The following is a 26,320-nucleotide window of genomic DNA, read 5'->3' on the forward strand; positions in this document are numbered from 1 at the left end:
TCAATATTTGCTCGATCCTTTACGAATTCCACATACATCCGTTGGTAGTTCCCTCCCTGAAATTTCCTAAGGTCCTCTTCCACTTCTAATATTTTCAGTCTTTCTTCCTCCTCCTCAAAGCTCCTGTCTCCTATCCTCTTCCCCCAGTCCCTTGCATCTTCTCCCTTGCTACTTAACTCTTGCTCTCCGGACAAGTCACCTTCTGCTCTGGCCTGTTCAGTTCTGTGCCCATATAACATATATTCCTCTTCATCCCTTCTCGTTCTTAATTCCTGTAACCTTTTGACCTCTTCTAGTTTCCTTTTGTCCTGTTCTATTCTTGCCCTGTCTTCTATTACCTTCCGTAGTGCCTCCTGCTCCTTTTCGTGATTCCTTCTTTCCTCCTTGGTATCCCAGACTTTAATTTCTCCATTTAGATCCACTTTTCATGTTATCATTGGACACTGCTTAAGGGTTTCCTTCTCGTAATAGGGAGGAGGTTTTTCTCCGTCTTTCAGGTCTGAGTATAGAGCTGAAGCCGGCTCCCTGTTATGCTTTTCCTTTTCTTTATCAGACTGCTCTTGTCGTTTCTCAGTGTCTTTTTTACTTACTATTAATATACTTCCCGTCTTTCTTAACCTTTCTCCCTCCAGCCTAATGAGTTTTAACACTTCCATTTCTTGTTTTCTTTTTTTCTCTCTTTTCTTGGATTTATCTTTGGGTTTGTGATTTTTAATTAGCACTTCCATTTCCTCATATAAGCTTGCATCAAACGTTCCTTCTCTTGGCCATTTCGTGACCAGATTTTTGGTTCTTTTTTTTCCCCATTTCTCTGACGTTTCTGTGATCTCATCCTGACTTACTGGGAATTTTCTGCTCAGTATTTCAACTGCTGTTCCTTTCTCTGTCATGTTGTCCTCTTTTTCCTTTTTCTATTATGGTATTCTATGATCTCACAACTTACCTATTTAATAATACTATTTCCCTAATTCTATTTCTATGCCTAGCCTTATGGTTTATCTTACCAGCGTCTGAATTATCTATTAAACTATCTTTATCTCCTATTACGTTCTGCCCGTGCAGACCCCTACCTAGGGCGGTATCCACAGAACTTTTGCTTTTGTACCTCACCTGTTCAGACCCTTACACTTCTTAAGGCAGTATTCACGAGGATTTTCTCTTCCTTTCTTTCTTTCCCTGCCCATTTAGACCTTTGTTTCGTGCGAAGCGGTATCCACTGGGACTTACCCACACCACGTGGAATTTTTCCTTACTTAACTTCTTATTACTTTATTCGTACTTATCCCCCACTGCCGTGCTCTTGATTAATCCTCTGAGCCTCCTTTTATCCCCAATTCTGCCCGATTTTTTGGATCGGAGAGACCCTTCGGCTGTTGCTTCACACTTCTGAGTCCCCGAAACCCCCCAAAACCAACAGAATTATCAGTCCGAATTATCGCAAAAAGCGCTTACCTTTTTCTGGGTGCACCCTTAATTCTGTTACCCCCGTGAGGGTCCTCAAGGGACTGGGAAGCGTCCCAATCTGCTGTTCCCTTTCCTCACAGGTCTCTATCCGATCCTGTTCATGACGCCAATTTTGTTGTGGTTTCTCGTTTCTCACAAACAACAAGGAGACGCAGAAAATTCTTCAAGAAGTTTTAAACTTTAATTTGCAAATCAAAGCTGAGACAGTCAGTGAGCTAGTCGCTGATTGCCCGCCAATCCTTGTACATTGCTTTTTTTTATAGCAATTCTCCTATCTTAGATACATTATCATATACAGTCGGCCTGTGATTACATATCATCAATATATCCGCTCTTGACTATCCACTGTTGTTTTACTCCCCAACTTAATTATGTCCTAGTTTACATTTTAGACCACATATCCTCTCATCCCTAACCACAGTTATTTCTTAATTAATCTTGCATCAACATACTGCCACATATTTCATCATCTTACCCGCCACCGTTATCTTTCTACTTGATTTCATTCTAGTCCTCTCATGAATTAATAGTGAACAGGTCAAAAGTCATGGCTGCATAGTGAATACCTTCTAACGAGCTAACAGTGGTTACATAGTAAATACTGTAGAAAATACAATATGTGCATTTACATTTTGAAAATACAATGTGTGCATTTACATTTTCCAATACATGTTACCCTGGAAGAAACATTCTCCTAGATCACTTATGACAGCATTTTCCAATTCCCAAATGTCATGCCATTTTTTAATAATAATTTTGAAGACGTTGATCTCTTCATCCACTCTCTCAGCACCTTATTGATACTGATCAACAAATCATTTACACTGTGTCCTTCATTTTTTCACGTGCATGGCAGTGAAAGTGATGGTACGTGATGTACAACTGCTTTAGACTTTCATGACCGGCTCTGATAGACTACAGTACATGCTAATGCGCGTAAGGTTAGCTGCATTGAAACCAACCTGGAGGGAAAAGTCTCCTTTTCATTTTACCGTCATCTTAAACTCTCATCTTAACCCTCCCTTCAGAAACATTTTGCATGGCATAGCTTCGGGGAATAGTTAGAATGCACAGAGGGAGAGAGAGTTTAAAAGAAGCAAGTGGAGGCAGTTTTGTGCACCACAGTTCCCAAGGAGATATTGGCAAGGAGAGACTTAGGATGTAGGTAGATTTATTCATTATTCTTTTTCATTTTGCACCTTTAGAGCAGTGGGGATGCCAGGCAGGAAAGTGGAACGCTTTTCTTGCGGGACGTGGGCAGGCAGGATGACCTCCGGTGTCCCTGACAACTACACCTGCAAGAAGCACATCCAGCTGCAGCCTCTAATGGACCAAGTTAAGGAGTTGGATCTGGAATTGGATGAACTCCGGATCATTCAGGAGTCTGAGGGGTTGAAAGACAGGACATACTTGATCTGAGATGTTGCTGATCCTGGCACCTGGGAGGTAACAAACCATCTGGGAATCTCGCTCTCATCCACAGAACCTCCTTTCTGTTCCCCTAACCAATGAATCTCCTATCACCACAGCTTGCCTCTTCCCCTCCTTTCCCTTCCGAGCCACAGGGCCAGACTCAGGTTACACCCAAGGTGCAAGTCACAGATAACTAACTGGGTGACTGTCAAGAGGGTAAGAGAGGATAGGCAGACAGTGCAGAATATCCCTGTGGCCGTTCTCTCCAGCAGCAGGTTTTGGATACTGTTGGGGGAGAGATGACTTAGCAAAGGAAAGCCACAGCGTCAGGTCTCTGGCACTGAGTCTGGCTCTGCGCCTGAGAAGGGAAAGGTGGAGAAGAGGTGAACTGTATTGAAATGGAAAACTGAGAAACCTTTCTTAACTAAAAAAAGGTATTATAACACCAACAATTTTAACAATGGGATGTACCCACGGAGACAGAATTCTTTAAACCATGAGTTGTCAGGGCAACCAGGATAGGAAGGTGAGTGGTCAATGTTCATTAGAAAAGGGATACACAGATAGGTGGGCATTGTGATGAAGACAGTGAGCTTCTTACACTGGCTTATAAAGTCATGGAGCACTATAGCATAGAAACAGAACCTTCAGCCCAGCTAGTCTGTGCCAAACCTTTAATCTGCCTTTTCCCATTTCCCTGCACTTGGACCAGAGCCCTCCATACTCTTCCCATCCATGTACCTATTCAAATTTCACTTAAATGTTTAAATCAAACCGGCATCCATCACTTTCTGTGGCAGCTCATTCTGCACTCTCACCACCCTATGAGTGAAGAAGTTCCTGTTAAACATTCCACCTTTCACCCTGAACCCATAACCTTTAGTTCAGGTGTTACCCAACCACAGTGAAAAAGCCTGCTTGCATTTACCTTATCTATACCCCTTGTAGCTTTGTATACCTCTATCAAATCTCTTCTCATTCTCATACGCTCTAGAGAATAAAGTCCTAATCTATTCAACCTTTCCCTATAACTCAGGCCTTCAAAACCTGGCAACATCCTTGTAAATTTTCTATGCACTCTTTCAATCTTATTTACATCTTTCCTGTAGGTAGGTGACCAAAACTGCACACAATACTCCAAATTAAGCCACACCAATATACAAATTCAACATAACATCCCAACTCCTGTACACTACTCAGTATTTGATTTATGAAAGCCAGTGTGCCAGAAGCTTTCTTTATGACACTGTCTACCTGTGATAGCCAGCTGGTGGTGTAGTGGCATCCGCACCAGACTTTGAGACGAGTGTCTGAGGTTCAAATCCGGCCGGCTCTTTGCACACTTTCCATCCACGCCGGGTTGAGTGTCGAGCTAACACCTTGGGTTTGTTTAAAAAAAATGCTAAAGAAAGAGCATGGTTGCCACCCGATGTGACACAAGGGGTGGAAAAGAACAACACACTACCTGTGATGCCACTTACAATGAATTATGGACTTGTATTCCCAGATCCCTTTGCACTCTTTAGTGCCCTAGCTCTCACTGTGTAAGCAACAGGAATTCTGCAGATGCTGGAAATTCAAGCAACATACATCAAAGTTGCTGGTGAACGCAGCAGGCCAGGCAGCATCTCTAGGAAGAGGTGTAGTCGACGTTTCAGGCCGAGACCCTTCGTCAGGACTAACTGAAGGAAGAGTGAGTAAGGGATTTGAAAGTTGGAGGGGGAGGGGGAGATCCAAAATGATAAGAGAAGACAGGAGGGGGAGGGATGGAGCCAAGAGCTGGACAGGTGACTGGCAAAAGGAGATACGAGAGGATCATGGGACAGGAGGTTCGGGAAGAAAGACAAGGGGGGGGGAGGGAACCAGAGGATGGGCAAGAGGTATATTCAGAGGGACAGAGGGAGAAAAAGGAGAGTGAGATAAAGAATGTGTGCATAAAAATAAGTAACAGATGGGGTATGAGGGGGAGGTGGGGCCTAGCGCAAGTTAAAGAAGTCGATGTTCATGCCATCAGGTTGGAGGCTACCCAGACGGAATATAAGGTGTTGTTCCTCCAACCTGAGTGTGGCTTCATCTTTACAGTAGAGGAGGCCGTGGATAGACATGTCAGAATGGGAATGGGATGTGGAATTAAAATGTGTGGCCACTGGGAGATCCTGCTTTCTCTGGCGGACAGAGTGTAGATGTTCAGCAAAGCGGTCTCCCAGTCTGCGTCGGGTCCCGCCAATATATAAAAGGCCACATCGGGAGCACCGGATGCAGTATATCACCCCAGTCGACTCACAGGTGAAGTGTTGCCTCACCTGGAAGGACTGTTTGGGGCCCTGAATGATGGTAAGGGAGGAAGTGTAAGGGCATGTGTAGCACTTGTTCCGCTTACACGGTTAAGTGCCAGGAGGGAGATCAGTGGGGAGGGATGGGGGGGATGAATGGACAAGGGAGTTGTGTAGGGAGTGATCCCTGCGGAATGCAGAGAGAGGGGGGTAGGGAAAGATGTGCTTAGTGGTGGGATCCCGTTGGAGGTGGAGGTCTCACTGTGTAAGACCTACCCTGGCTGATCCTACCAAAGTGCAACACCTTACAATTGCCTGCATTACATTACGTCGGCCATTTTTCCAGCTGGTCCAGATCCCGCTGCAAACTCTGATAGTCGTCTTCACTGTCCACTACATCCCCAATCTTGGTGTCATATGCAAAATTGCTGATCCATTTAACCACATTATCAGCCAGATCAATGATATAGATGACAAACAACAAAGGACCCAGCACTGATCTCTGTGGCACACCACAAGTCACAGGCCTTCGATCAGAGAGGCAACCATCTACTATCACTCTCTGGCTTCTCCTGTGAAGCTAGTCTAATCCAATTTACTACCTCATCTTGAATGCCAAGCGACTGAACCTTCTTGACCGGCCTTCCATGTGGGACCTTGTCAGAGGCCCTGCTAAAGTCCTTGTAGACAATATCCACTGCCTTGCCTTCATCAACTTTCATGGTAACTCCCTCAGAAAACTCTATAAGATTGGTTAGGCATGACCTACCACACACAAAACCACACTGAATATCCCTAATCAGTCCCTGTCTATCCAAGTACTACCAGAAAACATACAGTTCCTGAGAATACCTTCCAATAACTTGTGCACTTCTGATGTCAGGCTCACCAGCCTATAATTTCCCTGGCTTATTCTTAAAGTCTTTCTTAAACAACAGAACAAAATTAGTTATCCTCCGACACCTCACTCATGGCTAAGGATGTTTAAAATATTTTTGCTGGGCCTCTTTGATTTCTGCACTGGCCTCCCAAAGGGTATAAGGGAACAATTTATCAGGCTCCTGGGGATTTATCCACCTTAATTTGCCTCAAGACAGCAAACACCTCTTCCTCTGTGATCTGTATACAGTCCATGACCTTACTGCTGCTTTGCCACACTTCTGTAGTCTCTGTGTCTGTCTCCTGAATAAATACAGACGCAAAAAAAAAATCCATCTAAGATCGCCTCTTTCATTATATTTAAGTGTTCTGCTCAGGCATGAACAGAGCTTCTGATACCATTGCACTTTCGTAAAGGGGATTGTTATAGAATGTTTAAAATTATTAGAGGCATATATAAGGAAGACAGTATGGGAGTCCAAAAATAGGGACATAGATTTAGGTCTATTCTGGCCACTTTGTAGCTGCTTCCATTACTACTAAGAGATTTGTGTCCATCAATGGTCTGGCAAGATCCACATGAGTCCTCTGCCAGGGCAATATAGGCCATTCCCTGGGGGATGGAGAGGCACTGCTCTTGGCATATTTTGGACTTGTTGGCAGCCGGAACAGTGCATGGCAAACTGCTTGATCTGCTGATCTATCCCAGGCCACTAGACAAAGCCTCGAATCAATGCTTTCATTTTGACTATGCCTAGATAACCAGCATACAGCTCCTCCAACACTCCAGTGATCCAAACTTTCCTTTGGATCATCTCAATTTGGATGGTACAACAACTCTTAATCCCCTGGTCAGGAAAACCTATTAAGGGCAAGTTCATCCCAGCACTGGTAAAAATGGAGACAGTGGAATTTCTGCTGTGCATTCCAGCTATTTTGGGTTGTCATGTAGACCTGAGGCAGTGTGGGTCTTTACTAACTTTCCTTTGGAACATCTCTGCTGTAATGGGGAGATTTTTGATTTGCATTAGGAAGAATGCATCAACAGTACTGTCTCCTTTTGTAAACTTTTCAAGTATTTTCTTTCCAAGGTAAGGACATGTTCAGCACAGCTTTGTGGGCTGAAGGGCCTGTATTGTGCTGTAGGTTTTCTATATTTCTAAATGGGACAATTCATCTGTATTTCTATGATTAGTTGGCCTCTTGAATTTAATCTGTATTTGTCCTCCAAGAAGCAGAGCCCATCTCTTCATCCGTGCTGCTGCTGTTAGTGGAACACCCTTCTGTGGGTGGATAATGGCCACCAGTGCTTGATCAGTAATGAGGGTATACTCTCTCCCATAGGGGTACTGGTTGAAACGTTTTGTACCCCAAACAAGGCCCAAGGGCTCTTTGCCAATCTATGCCTAATTTTTCTCTGCAGCTGTGACGTAAGACTTCCATTACTCATAACATATGACATGACCATACCTATGCCATAAGGCGAGCTTCACTGGATGCTGTGAATCCGACGTCACCATTTCCTTTGTCGTTTGGAAAGCCACCTTACACTCCGTTGTCCGTTGCTATTTCTTTCCGATCTATAGTAATGAGTCTAAGGGATGAAGCACAGTAGCTAGATTTGGCAGGAGCCTGTTATAGTAATTGACAAATCCTAAAAAGGACTGCACTGTGACACACCCTTTGGCCTTGAGGAATCCATCACTGCTTGAATTTTCTCAGCACACTAGTGGGATCTTTGTGCATCGATGGTGTAACCGCAGTAAGTGATGCTTGGTTTGAAGAATTCACACTTGTCGCATTGTGCTGTGAGTCTGTAATCTTCTAATCTTTTAACACTGTCTTGAGATTTTGGCAATGTTTCTTGTCATTCTTACTGGTAACAATGATGGTAACACTGAGTGTCTGGGCAGCCTTGCCGTACCTGGTCCATGGCTTTCTGCCAGAGTGCAGGTGCAGATGCCACTCCAAAAATAAGTCTGTAATAGTGATAAATACTTTTCTGACTGTTTATGGTGAGAAACACTGTGGACTCTTCTTCCATCTCCATCCATAGGTAGGCCTCAACTAAGTCCACTTTGCTGAAGTGTTTCCCTCCAGAAAAGTTTTCAAAGATATCCTCTATTCTGGGCAGAGGGTTGAAAATAAAATTTATTATCAGAGTACAAACATGTCACCACATACAACCCTGAGATTATTTTTGCTGTGGGCATACTTAGCAAATCTAGAGAACAGTAACTGTAAACAGGATCAATGAACAACAAACTGGGCAAATATAAATAAATAATGAGAGCTTGAAATAATAAGATAAAGAGTCCTTAATGTGAGATCATCAGTTGTGGGAACGCCAGAAATAGAATGAGTGTAGCTATCCCCTTTTGTTCAAGAGCCTGATGGTTGAGGGGTAGTAACTGTTCTTGAACCTGGTGGTGTGAGTCCTGAGGCACCTGATGGCAGAAGCAAGAAAAAAGCAATGCCTGAGTGGTGAGGATATTCGAGAATGGATGCTGCTTTTCTTTGGCAATGTTTCATGTTCATGTGCTCAGTGGTGGGAAGGCTTTACCCGTGATGTATTGGGCCAAAAGCACTACCTTTTGGTGCTCGCATAGCAGGCCATAATGCAGCCAGTCAGCAGACTTTCCAGCACACGTCTATAGAAGTTTGCCAAAGTTTTCAATGACATGAGGAATCTCTGCAGACTCCTGAGGAAGTAGAGGCACTGTCATGGTTTCTTTGCAATTATATGTATATGATGGGTCCAGGATATTAATCTCTACTGAGTGCTGGTGACCTTAAAATCACAACACATTCTAATACACCCATTCTTCTAGGCTACCAAGATGACTGCCATTGCGGATGGGCTCCACTCAAACTTGGAGAGAATTGCTTCAGTCTCCTTGTGATCTAGCTCACTGTCTACTTTATCACAGATGGTGTACAGAACTGGACAGTGTTTGTAAAACTTGGGCATGGCATTTTCATTTAGCACTATTTCACTCTAATGCCATCCTTGAACACTGCTGTTGAATTTCTTAATTTGCTTTCAGTTGACTCTGCTGTAGGGGATGTGGCGTGTAAATGGTGGATGGATCTGCAATCAAATTGAAGTTGTCATAGCCAATCATGGCCCCATCATGGCCCCACAATTCTGGCCCTCCTGTTTTTACGACAAAAAAGCCTAATGTGGCTTTTTGGTTGTTCTATTTCTCTGTGATGAATGTTATTCCCACAAGAATGATCTTTTCTTCAGTGTAAGTTGGATTTCTGCAGGTTTCAGTTCAGTATCATTGACTGATTTTGTGGAATGACTGAAACAGTTGAGCCAGTGTCCAATCCCATTTTAATTAATTTGCTGTACACTTCTGGTGTAAGCATATTGCTTGTCTATTGTTAGTTTTCACATTGTAAATCTCAAAAGTTCAAAGCTCAAAGTAAATTTATAATCAAAGTACGTATATCAACATATACAACTCTAAGATTAATTTTCTTGCGGACATACTCAATAAATCTATAATAGAATAATAACCTTAATAAAATCAATGAAAGGCCACACCAACTGAGAATTCAACCATTGTGCAAAGGACAATGAACTGTGCAAATACAAAAAGAAAGAAATAATAATAATAAGTAAATATCGAGAACATGACATATTTATCTGTACTGGGTTGATGGTAACCTTAAAATCACAACAGAAAGTCCCTGAAAGTGTCTGTAGGTTGTGGGAACACTTCATTGATGGGGTAAGTGTAAGTGAAGCTGAGTGAAGTTATCTTCTTTGGTTTGAGAGCTTGACGGTTAAGGTGTAGTAACTGTTCCTGAGGCAGCTGTTACCTTCTTCCTGATGGCAGCAGTGAGAAGAAAGCATGCCCGGGTGATAGGTGTCCCTGATGACGGATGCTGCTTTCCTGCAACAATGCTTCATGTAGATCTGCGCCATGGCGGGGAGGATTTTACCTGTAATGGGCTGCACTATACCCACTACTCTTTGTAGGCTTTTCCATTCAAGGCACTGGTGCTTCCATAACAGGCTGTGATGCAACCAGTCAATGTATTCTCCTCTCCACATCTGTAGAAATTTGTCAGAATTCTAGATGTCACAGTGAATCTTCGCAGACTTCAAAGGAAGTAGAGGTGCTCCCATATTTTCTTGGTAATTGTATTTACGTACTGGGCCCAAGACAGGTTCTCCAAAATAATAATACCAAGGAATTTAGAGTTGCAGAACCCCTCCACTTCTGATCCTCCCATGAGGACTCACTCATGAACCTCTGGCTTCCTCCTCCTGAAGTTACTATCCAGCTCCTTGGTTTTGCTGACATTAAATAAGAGGTTGCTGTTATGCCACCACTTAGCTAGGTTTTCAATCTCCCTCCTGTGTACTGATTTGTCACCACCTTTGATTCGGCCTACAATAGTGGTGTCGCAGCAAACTTGAATATGGCGTTGGAGCTGTGCTTAGCCACACAATTGTAAGTATAAAGTGAGTAGAGCAGAGGGCTAAGCATGCAGTTTTGTGGTGCACCTGTGCTGATGGAGACCTGGAGGAGATTTTGTTGCCAATTCAAACTGATGGAGTTCTACATGTGTATCAAGTATCCAATTACACAGTGAGGTATTGAGGACAAGGTCTTGGAACTTATCGATCAGTTTTGAGGGGATGATGGTATTGACTGGTAAGCTGTGGTCAATAAACAGCAACCTGGTGTATGCATTTTTGGTATCCAGGTGTTCCAGGGTTGAGTGAGGAGCCAATGAGGTGGCATCTGCTGTGGGCCTGTTGCTCTGGTAGGCAAATTGGGGTGGATCCAAGTCATTTCTCGGGCAGCAGTTGATATGTTTCATCACTATCCTCTCAAAACACTGCGTCACTGTAGATATAATTGCTACTGAACAATAGTCATTGAGGCAGATTACCATGTTTTCTTAGTCATCGGTATAATTGAAGCCTGCTTGAAGCAGTTTGGCTACCCAGTCCTGTGCCATTCTCATCATTATCAGATTTTGCATCATCAGCTTGCAGATTGGTGCTCTTTTTGAACCACAACTTGACTTTGTATCATTTTCTCTTCCTTTGCAGTCCAATTATTTTTTTCTGCCAAACATGCTTTTTGTAAGTGTTCTACTTCGTTGCATTTTCTGCAAGTTTTGCCTTTAAACCTGCATTGGTTGGTGTTTGCGAGCCCCTGCCATGGTGGTAGCACAGTTTTTTCAACCAGGCAGGTTTCTGTATAGACATTGCAATTTTTTTCCACACTCACTTTCATTTCTGATTGCAACTCATTGCATTTCTGGCTGCTGTTTCCATTGATACAGTGATTTCAACTGTTCTTTTAAATGTGACATTTAAAGTAGATTCATAGAAATGCTTCCTTTACAATTTGCTGTTGTGGTTGCTTTGCATGCTATGAATAGACTGTTTACTGAACAAAACTGAAGTCTCTAATGAGCCGTAGACAAACTTATGATAGAAAATAGACAGCTGGAAGCTCTTCCCAACATTGCACTTAGACAGTAGCTATGGAGTAATGTTTCTGCTTGGTAAGTGTGCAAAGAGGAATGAAGTAAAAGATATGGGACTATTCTTCAGCTTGGTAAAAGCCTTTGGTATATTTGGTGCTCTGTAGTCTCCAAGGATAATCAAAATCGTTTCCTTTTGGGGATTGAAGGTCTTCTTGTCAAGAGGCCATCTTGTTTCCTGCTTGTTGAAAGGCTCATTTATTATCAAAGCATGTATCGATATCAACCCAAACCTCAAACACCCTCCCCTTGTTCAACAAAATGGAAAAGAACAGACTATAAAAAACACGGAATATAAAAACCTGAAAAAATCCAGAGTCCAGAAATGCAATAGTCCAATACATAGATGCAGGATCACGATACCATCCGACGAAATCACTGACGTTCATCGAAAGAAAGGGACATCACAGGAGGCAGAGAGTCTACCCGCCTGCCGCAGTGAGCCACATAGTGATAGGCCACTCACAGATTCCTTCTCAGGCAAGGTGAAAAACCTTAAGGTGGAAAACAGATGTAAGAGAAGTAAAAAAGACATTTACGTTAGCTGCAGTATCTGCAAGATGTCCACCGAGGGAGCTTTGGACACTCACGTCATCTTGACCGGAATTGGATAAGTGGCTGCTTGAAATACAAGGGGTCCTATACATAAACAACTTGCTTCATTTCTTGTGTGTCCACATAGGCATAGAAAAGTTTTGTTAGGATTTGTTTCTGTGAAATCCTTCTAGGATTAAAATGTGTTGAAAGTTTATGGTAAATTGCAGAGCTGTAAATGGGTGTGGATATCCAGTGTCAAGAATAGGTTGCATTAATAATTAATATTTGTAAATTATACAGCTAGAAGATGGTGAGAAATGTAGCAGGTCCAACATTGTTTTTTTTTAAAGGTTGGACACCTTTGTCACATCTGATGTGTATGACCCTGCATGATCAAAGGCCATTCCTTTGCCATTTGTTGAACTTGCAAAGAGTCTTTGGGATCAGAAGGAGAGGGACCCATGTTGGGGATTGGAAAGGTTGTGGAGACAATCAGTAGGTCGCCCGGCTTGGAGGTGGGCATTGGCAATATGTTGGTTAGAACAAGGGTGAGTTCAATGTTGATGGGCAAGTTTCACAGAAAGTCAGGAAATTGACGGTGTGGGAATTTGTGCATGGCTATGCTCACAGACTGGATGTGGTCTTGAGGATTGCCTGTGGTGGGATAGTTCTGTGTGTCCAATTAGCTTCAGGTAGGTGAATAGTTCACAGTACTGGATTAGGATCTGCTCAGGTGAGTTCCTTTATGTCATTAAGGAGTGGGCCTCACGCCTGTTTCTACAGGAATGGTGTGCAAAGGCTAAGCTTGTGTGAGTGCAACTTGTAGGCTTTTCCTTCCCTATTAAGCACATGGAGGACCTTAAAAAGTTCAAAATTCAAAAAAAAATTATCAAAGTTCTCCCATTGCCATATACAACCCTATGCAGGCATACACAATAAAGCTAAGAAACACAATAGAATCAATGAAAGACTGCCCCCAGCTGGACAAATAACCAATGTGCAAAAGATGATAAACTGCAAATACAAAATAAATAAATAATACTTAATAACAAATAAGCAATAAATATTGAGAACAGGAGATGACAAATTGTTGAAAGTGAGTCCCTAGGTTGTGGGAACAATTCAGTGAATTTTGTTTCCTGTTACCTGTTGCCACCCACTTCTTCCTGCAATCTGCCACCCCACCTCCACAAAACACATGCACACTTTCTTCATTATGTTTTTCTTTGTTACTCATTCCAAAAGGTAGTTGTGAAAGTTGCAGAAAGTTTGGAAAAATGCTTGTTTATGTTTTACTGAAAGATATTACTAGTCTGCTACTCATTGGCAGTTGGGCCCCAGTATTTGGAGTATCTTAAAATGATTCTTGTTAAGAATTAGGTCACCCAGTCAGCAGGAATTAATTTTGAAATGGAACAATTAAAAACTTAGATAAAATATATGCTCCAATTGATTTTGCTGCAGTTGTTAAATTAGCTAGCTCATAATGCACATGAGCAGAATAAGACAATAGAGTATAGGCTTTAATATAGAGCAAGCACCCACCACTATAGTCCTCACTATTTTTTATTCAATTGAAACATGCTCAGGTCAAGATTATGTACTGAAGTGAATGGTGATCTTGGCAATGTACTGGATGTGAATATAAAGGAAACCTGCATTGATGAAAATGTGCATTGAAATATGACACAATGCAACCTACACAAGCTCATGATTAGGACCGATTTTAAACCCGGACTTGTAGTTCACTTGCTGCTACCCTGGGGTTGATTATATCAATACAAGCATTGAATCTTAAAGTTATATTAAAAATGGAATTGCTGGAGATATACGAAGGGTGATTGATAAGTTCGTGGCTTAAGGTAGAAGAGGTCAATTTTAGAAAACCTAGCACATTTATTTTTCAATATAGTCCCCTCCTATATTTACACACTTAGTCCAGCGGTCGTGGAGCATAAGGATCTTAGATCTCAAGAAAGTGCCCACAGCAGGGGTGATTGATAAGTCAGTGGCCTAAGGTAGAAGGAGATGAGTTATACAGCTCTCGTTACATGCACATGCAGTTCAACTCTTTGAGTGATTATGCAGAAAGTTTGAAGTTAATAACTCATCTCCTTCTACCTTAGGTCACGAACTTATTAATCACCCCTGCTGTGGACTACCTCTGGAGGTCCAAGACGCCGACTTCTACAAAGAAGGAATCAGTATGTTCCACGGCCACTGGACTAAGTGTGTAAATGTAGGAGGGGATTATGTTGAAAAATAAATGTGCTCGGTTTTCTAAAATTGACTCCTTCTACCTTAGGCCATGAACTTATCAATCACCACTCGTAGAAATTAATTGCTGCACTTAATTTGATGTATTTTCCATCTCTTCAGAGTTAAATTCATATCATTCGTTGTTTCTAAATTGATTAATTAACTGGGTGGTAGGTTCAGCAAGAGCAGCAAAATGTAATCTTATCTCTGCTAGATTTTTCTTTCACTGTGAGTACCACTAAGTGGTCTTACCTGCTGGAAAATTCAATTATTAGGCATAGAAACACATTGCAGACAAACAAAAGATATTGCAGCCTTGATATTAATGCCCTAAAAACTGAACTGTGCATAAACATGAATGCCAAAATGATGGTAGGAAAATCATGTCTTCTGAAGCCAAAGGATTGAGGTTTTTATCTATGCGTTACATCAGAGACATGTTCACATGAGGCTTTGCCAGTGTTGTGAACATAAACTATGTGAAATTTCACAACTGTGTAGGTTTTATTATATTTCAATGCATTTCTTCATTGGTTCTGGTCTCCTTCATACCTATATCCAGCACTCTGCTGAGCTCACTTTGTATAGGCTGTTGACTCGAGCTGATTAAAATGACAGTGAAGAAGACTTGAGGGGTGATTACTAACATGCATATACTATGTAAAGCATAAACATTCCCATGGTAGTTCATCTGAAACAGTTGTTCTCAACAAGCTGCTGCTGAAAGAAGTGAGAACATTCGGGTTACCTTCCACTTAGGGTGTCCAGGAGGACAGAGGAATGGCTGCTCTTCTCTGCTCAATTAGGCAGTGTGGTGGTGATGAATACCTGAGGAGAGGAAAAGTTGTGTTGTCCCTTTTCATCCCCGGAGAGAACCTTCCGCAAAGCAGTATGGAATTAGAGGATCAATCCTCCTTTCTCTTCTGTTGAGGATTCCCTGACAGAAGTGCAGATAAGGTCGATAACTTCAGGGAATGTGTGAGAGCATGCCTCTCACTCTTTGCCAAGGTTTGCTTTCCTGGTTAATGGAACACCGCTGTTTTTGGTCACTTCTTCTTGTGGCACATTCCATCATCTCAACTGAATGATGCAAACATTTTAATTTAAACAAGCGGTTCGAGAATAAATTTCTGTACTATACAGTATTTCCTTATGATATAGAAAGAGGCCACTTAGCCCTTTGAGTTCACAGAGCAATCCCGTTCCCTCTAATTTTCCCTGTTACTATATTCTCTTTGCATTTTGATGAACCTCTCTTTATACCCCACCTGATCTCACTGCTCACCTGAAGATTCGGACCAGTTACCTAAAAACCTCCATGCTTACAGAGGAAATTGGACAGAGACAATATGCTATGTGCTAATTTCACCCAGTCACTGGTGCTTTAAAGTCAGGATTAAATCTGTGTCACTGGAGATGCAAGGCAGCATTTCTTCTAGCTTTGCCACTGTTTTGCCCTGGCGAATCCAAAAAGTGCTCCAGACTATTTACCAAATCTTGAACCATTTTTCTTGACTACTCCCAGGATTCTGAAAGAAGTGGCTGAAGAGATTGTGGAGTCGTTAGTAGTGATCTTACAAGAATCACTAGATTCTGGAATGTTCCCTGTCTGTCTGTCTAGGTACCATATCCGATGAGGACGTTGGTGACCATGGTTTTCCATATAGATCTATCCCTCGTTCTTTGGATGACTTCCATTTCCTCTGTGTAGCCACCTGGCTAGGCTTTTGATGTACATAAGCCGAGGTCTTCCTCGGCTTATGGTCCTTGAGGAATGGAAAATTGCAAATGCCACTCCACACTTTAAGAAGGGAAAGAGGCAAAATAAAAGAAATTATAGGCCAGTTAGCCAGACTTCAATGGTTGGGAAGAAGTTCGAGTCCATTACTAAGGATGAGGTTTCAGGGTACTTGGAGGCGCTTGATAAAATAGGCCAGTCAGCATGGTTCCTTATGGGGAAGTCTTGATTGACAAATCTGTTGGAATTCTTAGAGGAAATTACAGGCAGGTTTGACAAAAGAGAGTCAATGGATGTTGTGTACTTGGATTTTCAGAAGGCCTTTAACAAGGTGTCCACATGAGGCTGCTAAACAAGACCCTGTGGTATTACAGGAATGATACTAGCATGGATAAAAGATTGGCTGACTAGCAGGAAGCAAAGAGTGGGAATAAAAGGAGCCTTTTCTGGTTGGCTGCCAGTGACTAATGGTGTTCCCCAGGGGTTGGGGTTGGGACCGCTTCTTTTCACCTTATATATCAATGACTTGAGTGATGAATTTATGGCTCTCTAGCCAAGTTTGTGGATAATATAAAGATAGATGAAGGATCAGGTAGTGTTGAGGAAGCAAGGATCTTGCAGAAAGATGTAGATTGATTTGGAGAATGGTCAAAAAATTAGTAGATGGAATATAGTGTTGGGAAGTGTTTTGTCATACACTTTAGTAGAAGGAATAAAGGCATAGACTATTTTCTAGATGGGGAGAAATTCAGGAATCAGAGAAGCAAAGGGACTTGAGAATCCTAGTGCAAGATTTCCTAAAGAATAACTTGCAAGTTGATTCGGTGGTGTGAAGGACAAATGTAATGTTAGATTCATTTAGAGAGGACTAGAATATAAAAGCAAGGATATAATGGTGAGGTTTTATAAGGCATTGTTCAGACCACACTCTGAGTATTGTGGGCAGTTTTGGGCCCCTTATCTAAGAAAAGGTGTGTTGTCTAGAGGAGGATCATGAGAATAATCCCAGGAATTAAGGGGTTAATGTATGAGGAGTGTTTGATAGCTATGGGCCTGTATTTGCTGGAGTTTCAAAGAATGAGGGGGGAAGCTCATTGAAACCTATTGAATATCGAAAGGCCTAGATAGAGTCGATGTGGTGAGGATGTCTCTTGTAGTCAGGGAGTCAAGGACCAGAGGGCACAGCCTCAGAATTGAGAGGTGTCTCTTTAGAAAAGATATGAGGAGGAATTTCTTTAGCTGAAGTGTGGTGAATCTGTGGAATTAATTACCAATGGTGGCTGTGGAAGGCAATTCATTTGGTATATTTAAAGCAGAGATTGATAGGTTCTTGATCAGTCGGTGTCAGAGGTTACGGAGAGATGGCAGGAGAATGGGGTTGAGAGGGATAATAAATCAGTGTGATGGAATGGTGGAGCAAACCTGTTGGGTTGAGTGGCCTAATTCTTCTTCTGTGTCTCGTGGTCTTACGGAAATTTGGAAATTGGAGATTTTCTCCAGCTCAAACGTCACTCAGTCAAAAGGAGTGGAGTGGGAGGTGAATCAGCAGTCAGTTTCACTGAAGTTGGTCATCTGTAGTATTGTGAATGAAAATCAATGTGCCTGCATTATAACATTTGTTTAAAAATTGTGCAGCACAATTTGAAATTTTGTTCTGTGTGCTTGTACAGGTTTCTCAATTTCCATATTAAAAATCTCATTCAGTTGTCTAATTTTGCATCAGAATTTACTCCTTTTTAAAGAAACTAGTGAATATCCTCGTGTTGTTGAATAATAAAGCCCTCTGGTTTCATTGTTCTAAGTATTATTCATGTTGTGCATTGATAACTTATTCCTGCATTTTATTTATGTTTTGTCACTTGTGTTCATTTTATCCAATTCCAACATTAAAAGGGTGTTGAGATCAGCTGACTAAGTAAGGTGGGAGGCCACATGTAACATGCAAATTGGAGTGTTATGACTAAGGACCTGTAGAGAAAATGCGTAACATTCTTCTCAAGAAAATGAGACTTGTGCCTCAAGGCACAGCACTCAGTCTTGCAAGAATGGATGGGAAATCTGTATACTGTGGTTGTTTGCCATGCATCTGTGTAAATAAAATCATACCTTTAGTTCTAAAACAAATGCTTTTCTTAGAGACCTGAAGTACTACTTTCCTGCAGCCTTGTGTCTTCACAAATAACAAAAACAAGATTTCCCCCCTCTTGTTAATGACTGAAATATTTAAATTCACTCTTTAGTAGATAATATTCTCTTTGCAAATCTATTATCATCATCTTCATTAAGGACAACTGAATAATGGTTGCTGACTTTTGAAAAGTTTATTCAGTTGGCAGGTAAACTACAAAATTATATCTTTTTTTTGTGTGTAAGACAATCTATTTGGATTGAGGGCAATGCTTTTATTTCCAGTCATTTGGGCTCTGAGCTGACTGAGGTCATTGTGGAAAATGCAATTTTCCAGAGATGCATTGGAATGTTCTTGGTGGAGCATAAAGGTAAATATTTTGTGAGGTGGCACTCTCACTGTGTATGCAGTGCATCTGTATGCTTCTAATGTACAGAACTGAGTTTCTCATCACCACCCTTAAAACTCTTCCACTTTGAAGGTTTTGGGCCAGGGATTAGCAAATGTCATTTTAGATATTGCATATTTTAAGAAGATTTTGAGCACAACGAGAAATATTTTTCATTCTCCACCTGATATCACTTCCTGTGATAGAGTTCAAAATTGAACATCTGTTTCAGGGTGTCCAGTGTTGGATAGAGACAATGGAATGTAATTATGCCCTCAGTGCTGGATATATTGGCCTAAAAGAGGGACTTGACCTTGTTTCACTTATTCCACAGTGAATCTGGAGTTTGTGCAGAGGTAATACTGGTGGTGTCTTTCAAATACCTGCAGGTTGTTCAGATTTCAGAAACGTATAGCAGGACACAAATCATTGCTGCTCGACAGGTCTTAGATACAAGAGGTACTGCAGATGCTGGAAATCTAGAGCAATGTGCAGAGATAACACTGGTGGTGTCTTTCAAATACCTGCAGGTTGTTCAGATTTCAGAAACGTATAGCAGGACACAAATCATTGCTGCTCGACAGGTCTTAGATACAAGAGGTACTGCAGATGCTGGAAATCTAGAGCAATGTGCAGAGGTAACACTGGTGGTGTCTTTCAAATACCTGCAGGTTGTTCAGATTTCAGAAACATATAGCAGGACACAAATCATTGCTGCTCGACAGGCCTTAGATACAAGAGGTACTGCAGATGCTGGAAATCTAGAGCAATGTGCACAATGTGCTGGAGGAGCTCAACAGGTCAGGCAGCATCTATGGATGGGAATAAATGGTTGACACTTTTGAGCTGAGACCCTTCATCAGGACGGATGACTGTTTATTCCAATCCATAGATGCTGCTTGACCTGCTGAGCTCCTCCAGCACATTGTGTGTATTGCTCAATAGACCTTGTGTTTCGTGCTAGGTCTAAGATCCAAGTCTTCCAATATCCTTTTCCTCAATTAACCTTAGGGCATTCTGGCACATTGAGTGTTCTAAAACAATGTTCACTTTTTCTTCCAAATATATTAAGCAAGAATAAAATATATGCACTTACTGAAGGCAATTTTAAGAAAGCTGATCATAAGGGAGTTGTTCAACCAATTGTCACTGTACCCTGTATATCTGTACTTCGTCTTTGCTGCCTTGGAATTTTAGTTTGTATTCTTGATAACAGAAGGGCATTTGATGTGCATTTCTGGTTTGTATTGTTTCTGTTCCTCAAGCTAACTATGATTATAAGGATTGAAATGTCATTCTTCATTAGCTAAACTGCCCTTGCCATTAGAGTGAAAACTTAAAATAGTGTCATTCTCAAGATATTGAGGATGTTTTTTGAACAATGAATCCTTTGGTAATCCTTCACTAATTAAGACTGGGCAGAGGAAATTTCCAAGCTGTGACCTCTATTCAAAAGTTGTTGCCTAATTAGTAAAATCTTGTTATGCAAATATTATGCTGCAAACTGACAGATGTATTAAAAATAATTTTCATTCTGTCTCATTTAGAAAAAAAATTAATGCACTGTATAAATAATGGACTGTAATAACCAAGGAAGGATTGAAAGGTAAAATGTTCAAAATGAACCTTACTTTCAGTCAGCCTTGTAACTCCACTTAATGTAGCTCCATCAAACAATGAATCCATTACACAATATGCACTAATGACTGCAGTCATATTTGAACCTCGGGCTGTTTGCTAGCGAAAAGCTTTCAAAGGTTCTCAGCTATTGTACAACATACCAAATCTGGTAAATAAGTACGGAAGTAAAATGTAAAAGTTCAGTTTGTCAGAGAGGCTTCTTTGACAATAGTGTACACAAGTATAATTCATCAGTTCACTTGTTATTTATAGAAAGAGGCTGTGTTGAAAACAGGCAGCACAAATTCACCCTGGAGATGCCCATTTCATGCACTACTTATTACAATCAGATTTACCAATGCTATTTTGAGATTTTGTATAAACTATGAAGCCTAATTAATATTGGGATATTGGATGAGTGTGACATAATAATAGTTTCTTTAATGTATCCAAGTTATTTTGATTTGATAATGTTTATCCCATTTCATTTAATAGCAATCAGAAATGGTTTTATCTCATTGAATTACATGGATGTAGACACTGGCAAGAAAATTGTCACATTTTCCACTCTGGTTGTTAAGATCAGGAAGTTGGGCACGTTTAATCCTAGCCAGTCTGCTGAAAGCAGCTTTATGCCCCAGCAATATAATACATTAACTCTATATAGTTCATGTCTAATTGAGCTGACTTCATTTTTGCATTATAGTACATTGCATATCTGATGTATAGAATTTCCTTACCAATTGTTCACATTTGCAGAGTTTCCAATTATAAATATGGCAGACTCATTGGGATCAGGTGGGGGCACTGCCAGTGCGTTATTGCTGACCAATCTGATACAGCTAGCTTTGTTCTCATCAAAGTTGAAAATCATATCCAATGATTCATGCTTTAATACATCTCTGTTAGTCAGACTGCCTGGACATTTTGTGCTGTGGAGTTTTGCACATTTCCATGATAAAAATGCTTTGCTCAATGAGAAGAAACAGCAATTGTCCTTGAACATAGGTCTCTATATTGTGACATGAGCTGAATGTATTTTCATTTGAATAGCAGTTTCGAATGGAATGTACCCAACACACAAAATGCTGGAGAACTCAGCAAGTCAGGCAGCATCAGTGGAGAATTAACAGTCAATGTTTTGTGCTGAGACCCTTCGTCAGGATTTCTAGCATCTGCAGAATCTCTTGTGCAAATAGAATGTGATGTTTATAAAAATGATTTTTTAGAAAGCATTGCTGAGTAAATAAGCCAATCTGAAAATTGAAGGTGGTGAGACAATGAATGATGCTCTGACATTTTATACTGGCAAGTGCCCGTGCTGAGGAGAAAGGGCGAGAGTGATGATAGAGGTGCAAGTGTTCTGGTGAATGAGCGTGTTTTTGAAAGTCCAGGTAAAGACTTAAGAGTCCATAAAATTCACATTTTATGTAAGTGTTGTAAGTAAACCAAGATCTGCTGAAGGTGGCTTTTTTGGCATTAATTAATGTCTTTAATAGATTTGTAACCACTTCATTGACACTAGTTTTTAATAATGGGAAATTCCAAAATGTTCTTTTTCACAACGATCCTTACTTTGAAGATACCTCAGTGAAAAAAAATTGAAAAAACTCAAAGCACTTTCAAAAGCGTCAGAAATGGAAAATAAATTATAAATTATAAACACCTTGCAGGGATAACAAAAATGATCACTGCTATGCATTCATAGTTTTGCGTCATCTGTTTTCTTCGAGTATGTGTCGTTGATAAATTCTGCACGATGTGGTGGGTATTGTGCAATGGAAATTATTCTGCTGTAATTCTATGTTGCTTCATCTTGCAAAGAGTCTTCCTCTGAATATCTTTCTAAGTATCTTCTTCAACCATATGTGGTAATTTACCAGAGCTCTTCTAATTGTTACTGTTTTGGTGACTGGGTATTGTTTCATAACTGATAATGAATTAACGATGTCCTTATTGCATTGGATGCCAAATTCCTTTAGTTATAAAGTCCTTAATGTTACATCTTACAAAGTTGTATATATTTTTTGTGTCACTGTTGATTATTAATGGAAACACATGGGATGAACATGATTAGCTGCACTCATTAAATGTTCCATATTACATGCTTTGTCAATTCTAATGCACACAAATAAAACTACAAAAATTCTTTGTGCACATTCAGAGTGAACCAGAACACACACAAATGTAAATGTTGAAACAATTGTGGTTCAATTTGCAAAAAAAAAGACGACTGCATATCACGTGGGCAAGTGCCAGATTAAATAATGGGGTTAAAATGGATGCCTAGATTTGGTACATTTTAATGACATTTGCCCAAATCCTTAAAATTAGACAACAAAACTACAGTAAACCAGTGGAGCAGTAATCCAAATTTAGCACCGTTAATCCATTTAATCCATTAAAACTGAAACTACAGAGTTTATGTGGCAGCATGATACATTAAGGTTGTTGACGGATTATATGCTCCTATTTTCTTGAAAAAGTTAATCCTTCTCCTCTATATATGGGGTACATCACTAGTCATTGGTTATGAGCCAAAGAAATATAAATTCACACATGTAAGGCACTTTTTAATATATCGTTTTTCAGATTATAACGTCATGAGAATATTACTGGGCTTAAGAGAAGTTGAGGAATGAAAATATAACTCTGGAATTATGAAGTTTAAGGATGTTTTTAAACAAGGTTTACTTTGGTGTGTATTTCGTCCCTCTGTAATGTACCTGCAAGATTTTAAAAAAAGCAAATTCCATAGCATGATTGTAAATGATTGAATTTGAGTTCTGCATTGTCATTATCAAGATCAAATAAGCATGAATTTTGATAGTACCTTGAATATTAAAGTTTCATTCTTTCAATTGTAAAATGAATATTAAGCATTCTGAGAAGTGATGCTTTAAATGGTGGGAAGTAAAATGATTGTTTACTCAACTTTTTCAAAAATGCTTGTCAAAATCCACCTTAAACCAATGCTTGATTATAAACATCAATATATTAAGTTCTATAAACAAAGTGGGCCATATTTTCTAATAAAAAAAAACAAGGCTCACAGCACTCGTTGTGATTGGATAATTATTTGACCTTGTATTACTTGTTGTCTTGTGTGTAATTGTTCATTCATGTGAGCCTTGTAGATGCTGGCATGATGGAACTAATATATCTTCCTAAGGTTACTCCCTGTGTCTAGTACTTGTTCCAACAGGCAAAATATGATAGCATGAATAATAGCAGAAAAAGGAGTAGATGATACTGGAAGATGTTTGTTTTGGGTTTAACAGAATCACTGGCTCTTGTGTAAGCAGGATCACTTTGACCTGTTCAACTCCCCAAAAGCGTATGGCTCCCCGTAATGTCATGAATCTAAAAAGCAGGCAGTATTTTCTCTGGAATGAGCTTCCCTTGCTTCTTGTGCAATAGTCCTGTGGTTTTGGATGTCTTCTAGTTAGACCTAGCTATTTTATAAACTTACCAGTTTAGAATGGTGGGCATGAGGTGTGATGGATATTTGCTTCTTGTCTCAGGTTTGCAAAGCTTGTTGTCTAAACAACAGCAGCTGCCATTTGAAAGATCACAAAAAGTAAACTTTTAACAACATAGTTCTGTTTATTTTCTGGCCATAAATAAAGGTCAGTCTTCAGATCTTAAAATGTAAATGGAAAACAGTAATCAGTTTGAAGTTAAAACAAGCACTCTCTAAAGCAGTGGTCCCCAACCACTGGGCCGCAGACCGGTACCGGGCTGCAAAGCATGTGCTACCGGGCCGCGAGGAAACGATATGAGTCAGCTGCACCTTTTCCTCGTTCTCTGTCACGCACTGTTGAACTTGATGATAGGGTTGCCAACTGTCCCTTATTTGCCAGGACAACCCATATACTGGGCTAAATTGGTTTGTCCCATACAGGACCACCGTTGTCCTGTATTTCCCCCACTAAGGTAGAGCGTTCCTGTGAAACCTTTTGTGCTGAAATGGCGTAAGGCGAAGAAGCAATGACCATTAATTTATATGGGAAAAATTTTCGAGCGTTCCCAGACCCAAAAAATAACCTACCAAATCATTCCAAATAACACATAAAACCTAAAATAACACTAACATAAAAAAGCAGGAATGGTATGATAAGTACACAGCCTATATAAAGTAGAATATTGTATGTACAGTATAGTCAGAAAGATTAAGCCAAACCCAATTTGTAGAAAAAAATCGGCATGTACGCGCATGCGCACATCACATATGCGCACGTCATGCATGCGCGTACAGGTGCCCGCGCAAGGATTCATGGTCATGGTAGTCTTCCTTGGGTTAAACACAAGTGTCCCGGGCTTTGACCGCTACTTTTGTCCTTTATTTGGGAGTGAGAAAGTTGGCAACCCTAACTGTAAAAGACATGTTGAGGCGAGTTTAACCCTACTTGAACACCCCCCCCCCCCCACCGGTCGGCTGGTCTGCAAGAATATCGTCAATATTAAACTGTTCCACGGTGCAAAAAAGGTTGGGGACCACTGCTCTACAGAACGGCTTTAAAAATAATTCTGTATTTTGAAAACCCTCTGATGTGAAAGAATATGCTAGCTCACTACACCTGCTTTATTATTGCCTGAGGTGTAGTATAAGACAATGGGTTGTTTAATTTTGGCTGTTTCAAACAGACAAGCTGACTCTTAAGTTGGTTAGTTCACAGAAGCTGGCAGCACAGATGGATAATATCATTTAGCATATCAATAACTAATGTGTTTCTGGTTATTTTAAAACCGCAAACACGAGGAATTCTGCAGATGCTGGAAATTCAAGCAACACACATCAAAGTTGCTGGTGAACGCAGCAGGCCAGGCAGCATCTCTAGGAAGAGGTACAGTCGACGCTTCGGGCCGAGACCCTTCGTCAGGACTAACTGAAAGAAGAGCTAGTAAGAGATTTGAGAGGGGGAGGGGGAGATCCAAAATGATAGGCGAAGACAGGAGGGGGAGGGATGGAGCCAAGAGCTGGACAGGTGATTGGCAAAAGGGATATGAGAGGATCATGGGACAGGAGGCCCAGGGAGAAAGAAAAGGGGGAGGGGGGGAAAACCCAGAGGATGGGCAAGGGGTATAATGAGAGGGACAGAGGGAGAAAAAGGAGAGAGAGAGAGAAAGAATGTGTGTATATAAATAAATAACGGATGGGGTACGAGGGGAAGGTTGGGCATTAGCAGAAGTTTGAGAAGTCAATGTTCATGCCTTCAGGTTGGAGGCTACCCAGACGGAATATAAGGTGTTGTTCCTCCAACCTGAGTGTGGCTTCATCTTTACAGTAGAGGAGGCCATGGATAGACATATCAGAATGGGAATGGGACGTGGAATTAAAATGTGTGGCCACTGGGAGATCCTGCCTTCTCTGGCAGACAGAGAGTTAGGAGGTTTATGTGCTCAAAGAAGTTGTGAACTGTGAACATTAAGCTGAGGCCTATGTCCAAAAAAAGCTTTTAGACCAATTGTTTTAAAAGGATATCTGAGGAAAAATCATATGTGTGTGAAGTCACCCAAGTGCAGAAAAAGAGTTTGAATATGGAAAGCAATTTAACCTTATTGGCAATGGATAAAGGAACCTCAGGAAGAGACCTGAAAGAGACATGGGGTGTACAAGAATCCATCCATTCCTCCTGCTTTAGTTTCTGCGGCAGATGGCTTGCTCGTCTGCATTGTGGTATGTCTTTTTAGTTTATAGAAATTGTACCTGTGTTTTGGAAATCCTTTATGTTTAAGGAATGTGTTATATTGAGGTTTGTGTTTTAGAAATGGTTTGTAATTGGAAATGCTTAAGAATCCTCAGAGTTTTAAGTATGTTTTAAGAGTATTGTTTGGATTTAAACATGTATCACTCTTAATGCATGAACTGTCTGGAACTACTTTGTTAGCTGGGAGTATTTTCTCATTGAGAGGGAGAGGTGTCCCACCACTCGTGGCTGTTTATATCCGATAAGGATTTAGGTGTTTTTTGAGTTTAGAACTTTGTAGTCAGCAAACCCAATGGTCCTATTGAAAATGAACATTTTGTTTAAGTACAATGATTGCTCATTTCTAGAAATTATTAGCTAGTAAACTTTGCATTGAAGCAACTCAAACAAAAT

At 40.7% G+C, this 26,320-nt stretch overlaps 1 protein-coding gene across 5 annotated transcripts in view; it reads left to right on the plus strand.

Annotated features, from left to right (window-relative positions):
* The window catches only part of kcnab1a (potassium voltage-gated channel subfamily A regulatory beta subunit 1a), a 426,617-nt gene that overhangs the window by 205,897 nt on the left and 194,400 nt on the right, over positions 1-26,320 (plus strand). The window contains exon 2 of one of the 5 annotated variants that reach the window (XM_072255367.1): positions 14,210-14,312. The exons of the other annotated variants lie outside the window; for them this stretch is intronic. Within the exon in view, the coding sequence (XP_072111468.1) occupies positions 14,290-14,312 (23 nt within the window). The 5' untranslated portion in view covers positions 14,210-14,289. The remainder of the gene's footprint in view (positions 1-14,209; positions 14,313-26,320) is intronic. 5 annotated transcript variants of the gene reach the window in all.

This window comes from Mobula birostris, chromosome 4 (genome assembly GCF_030028105.1).
Source record: "Mobula birostris isolate sMobBir1 chromosome 4, sMobBir1.hap1, whole genome shotgun sequence".
Taxonomy (NCBI): Eukaryota; Metazoa; Chordata; class Chondrichthyes; order Myliobatiformes; family Myliobatidae; genus Mobula; species Mobula birostris.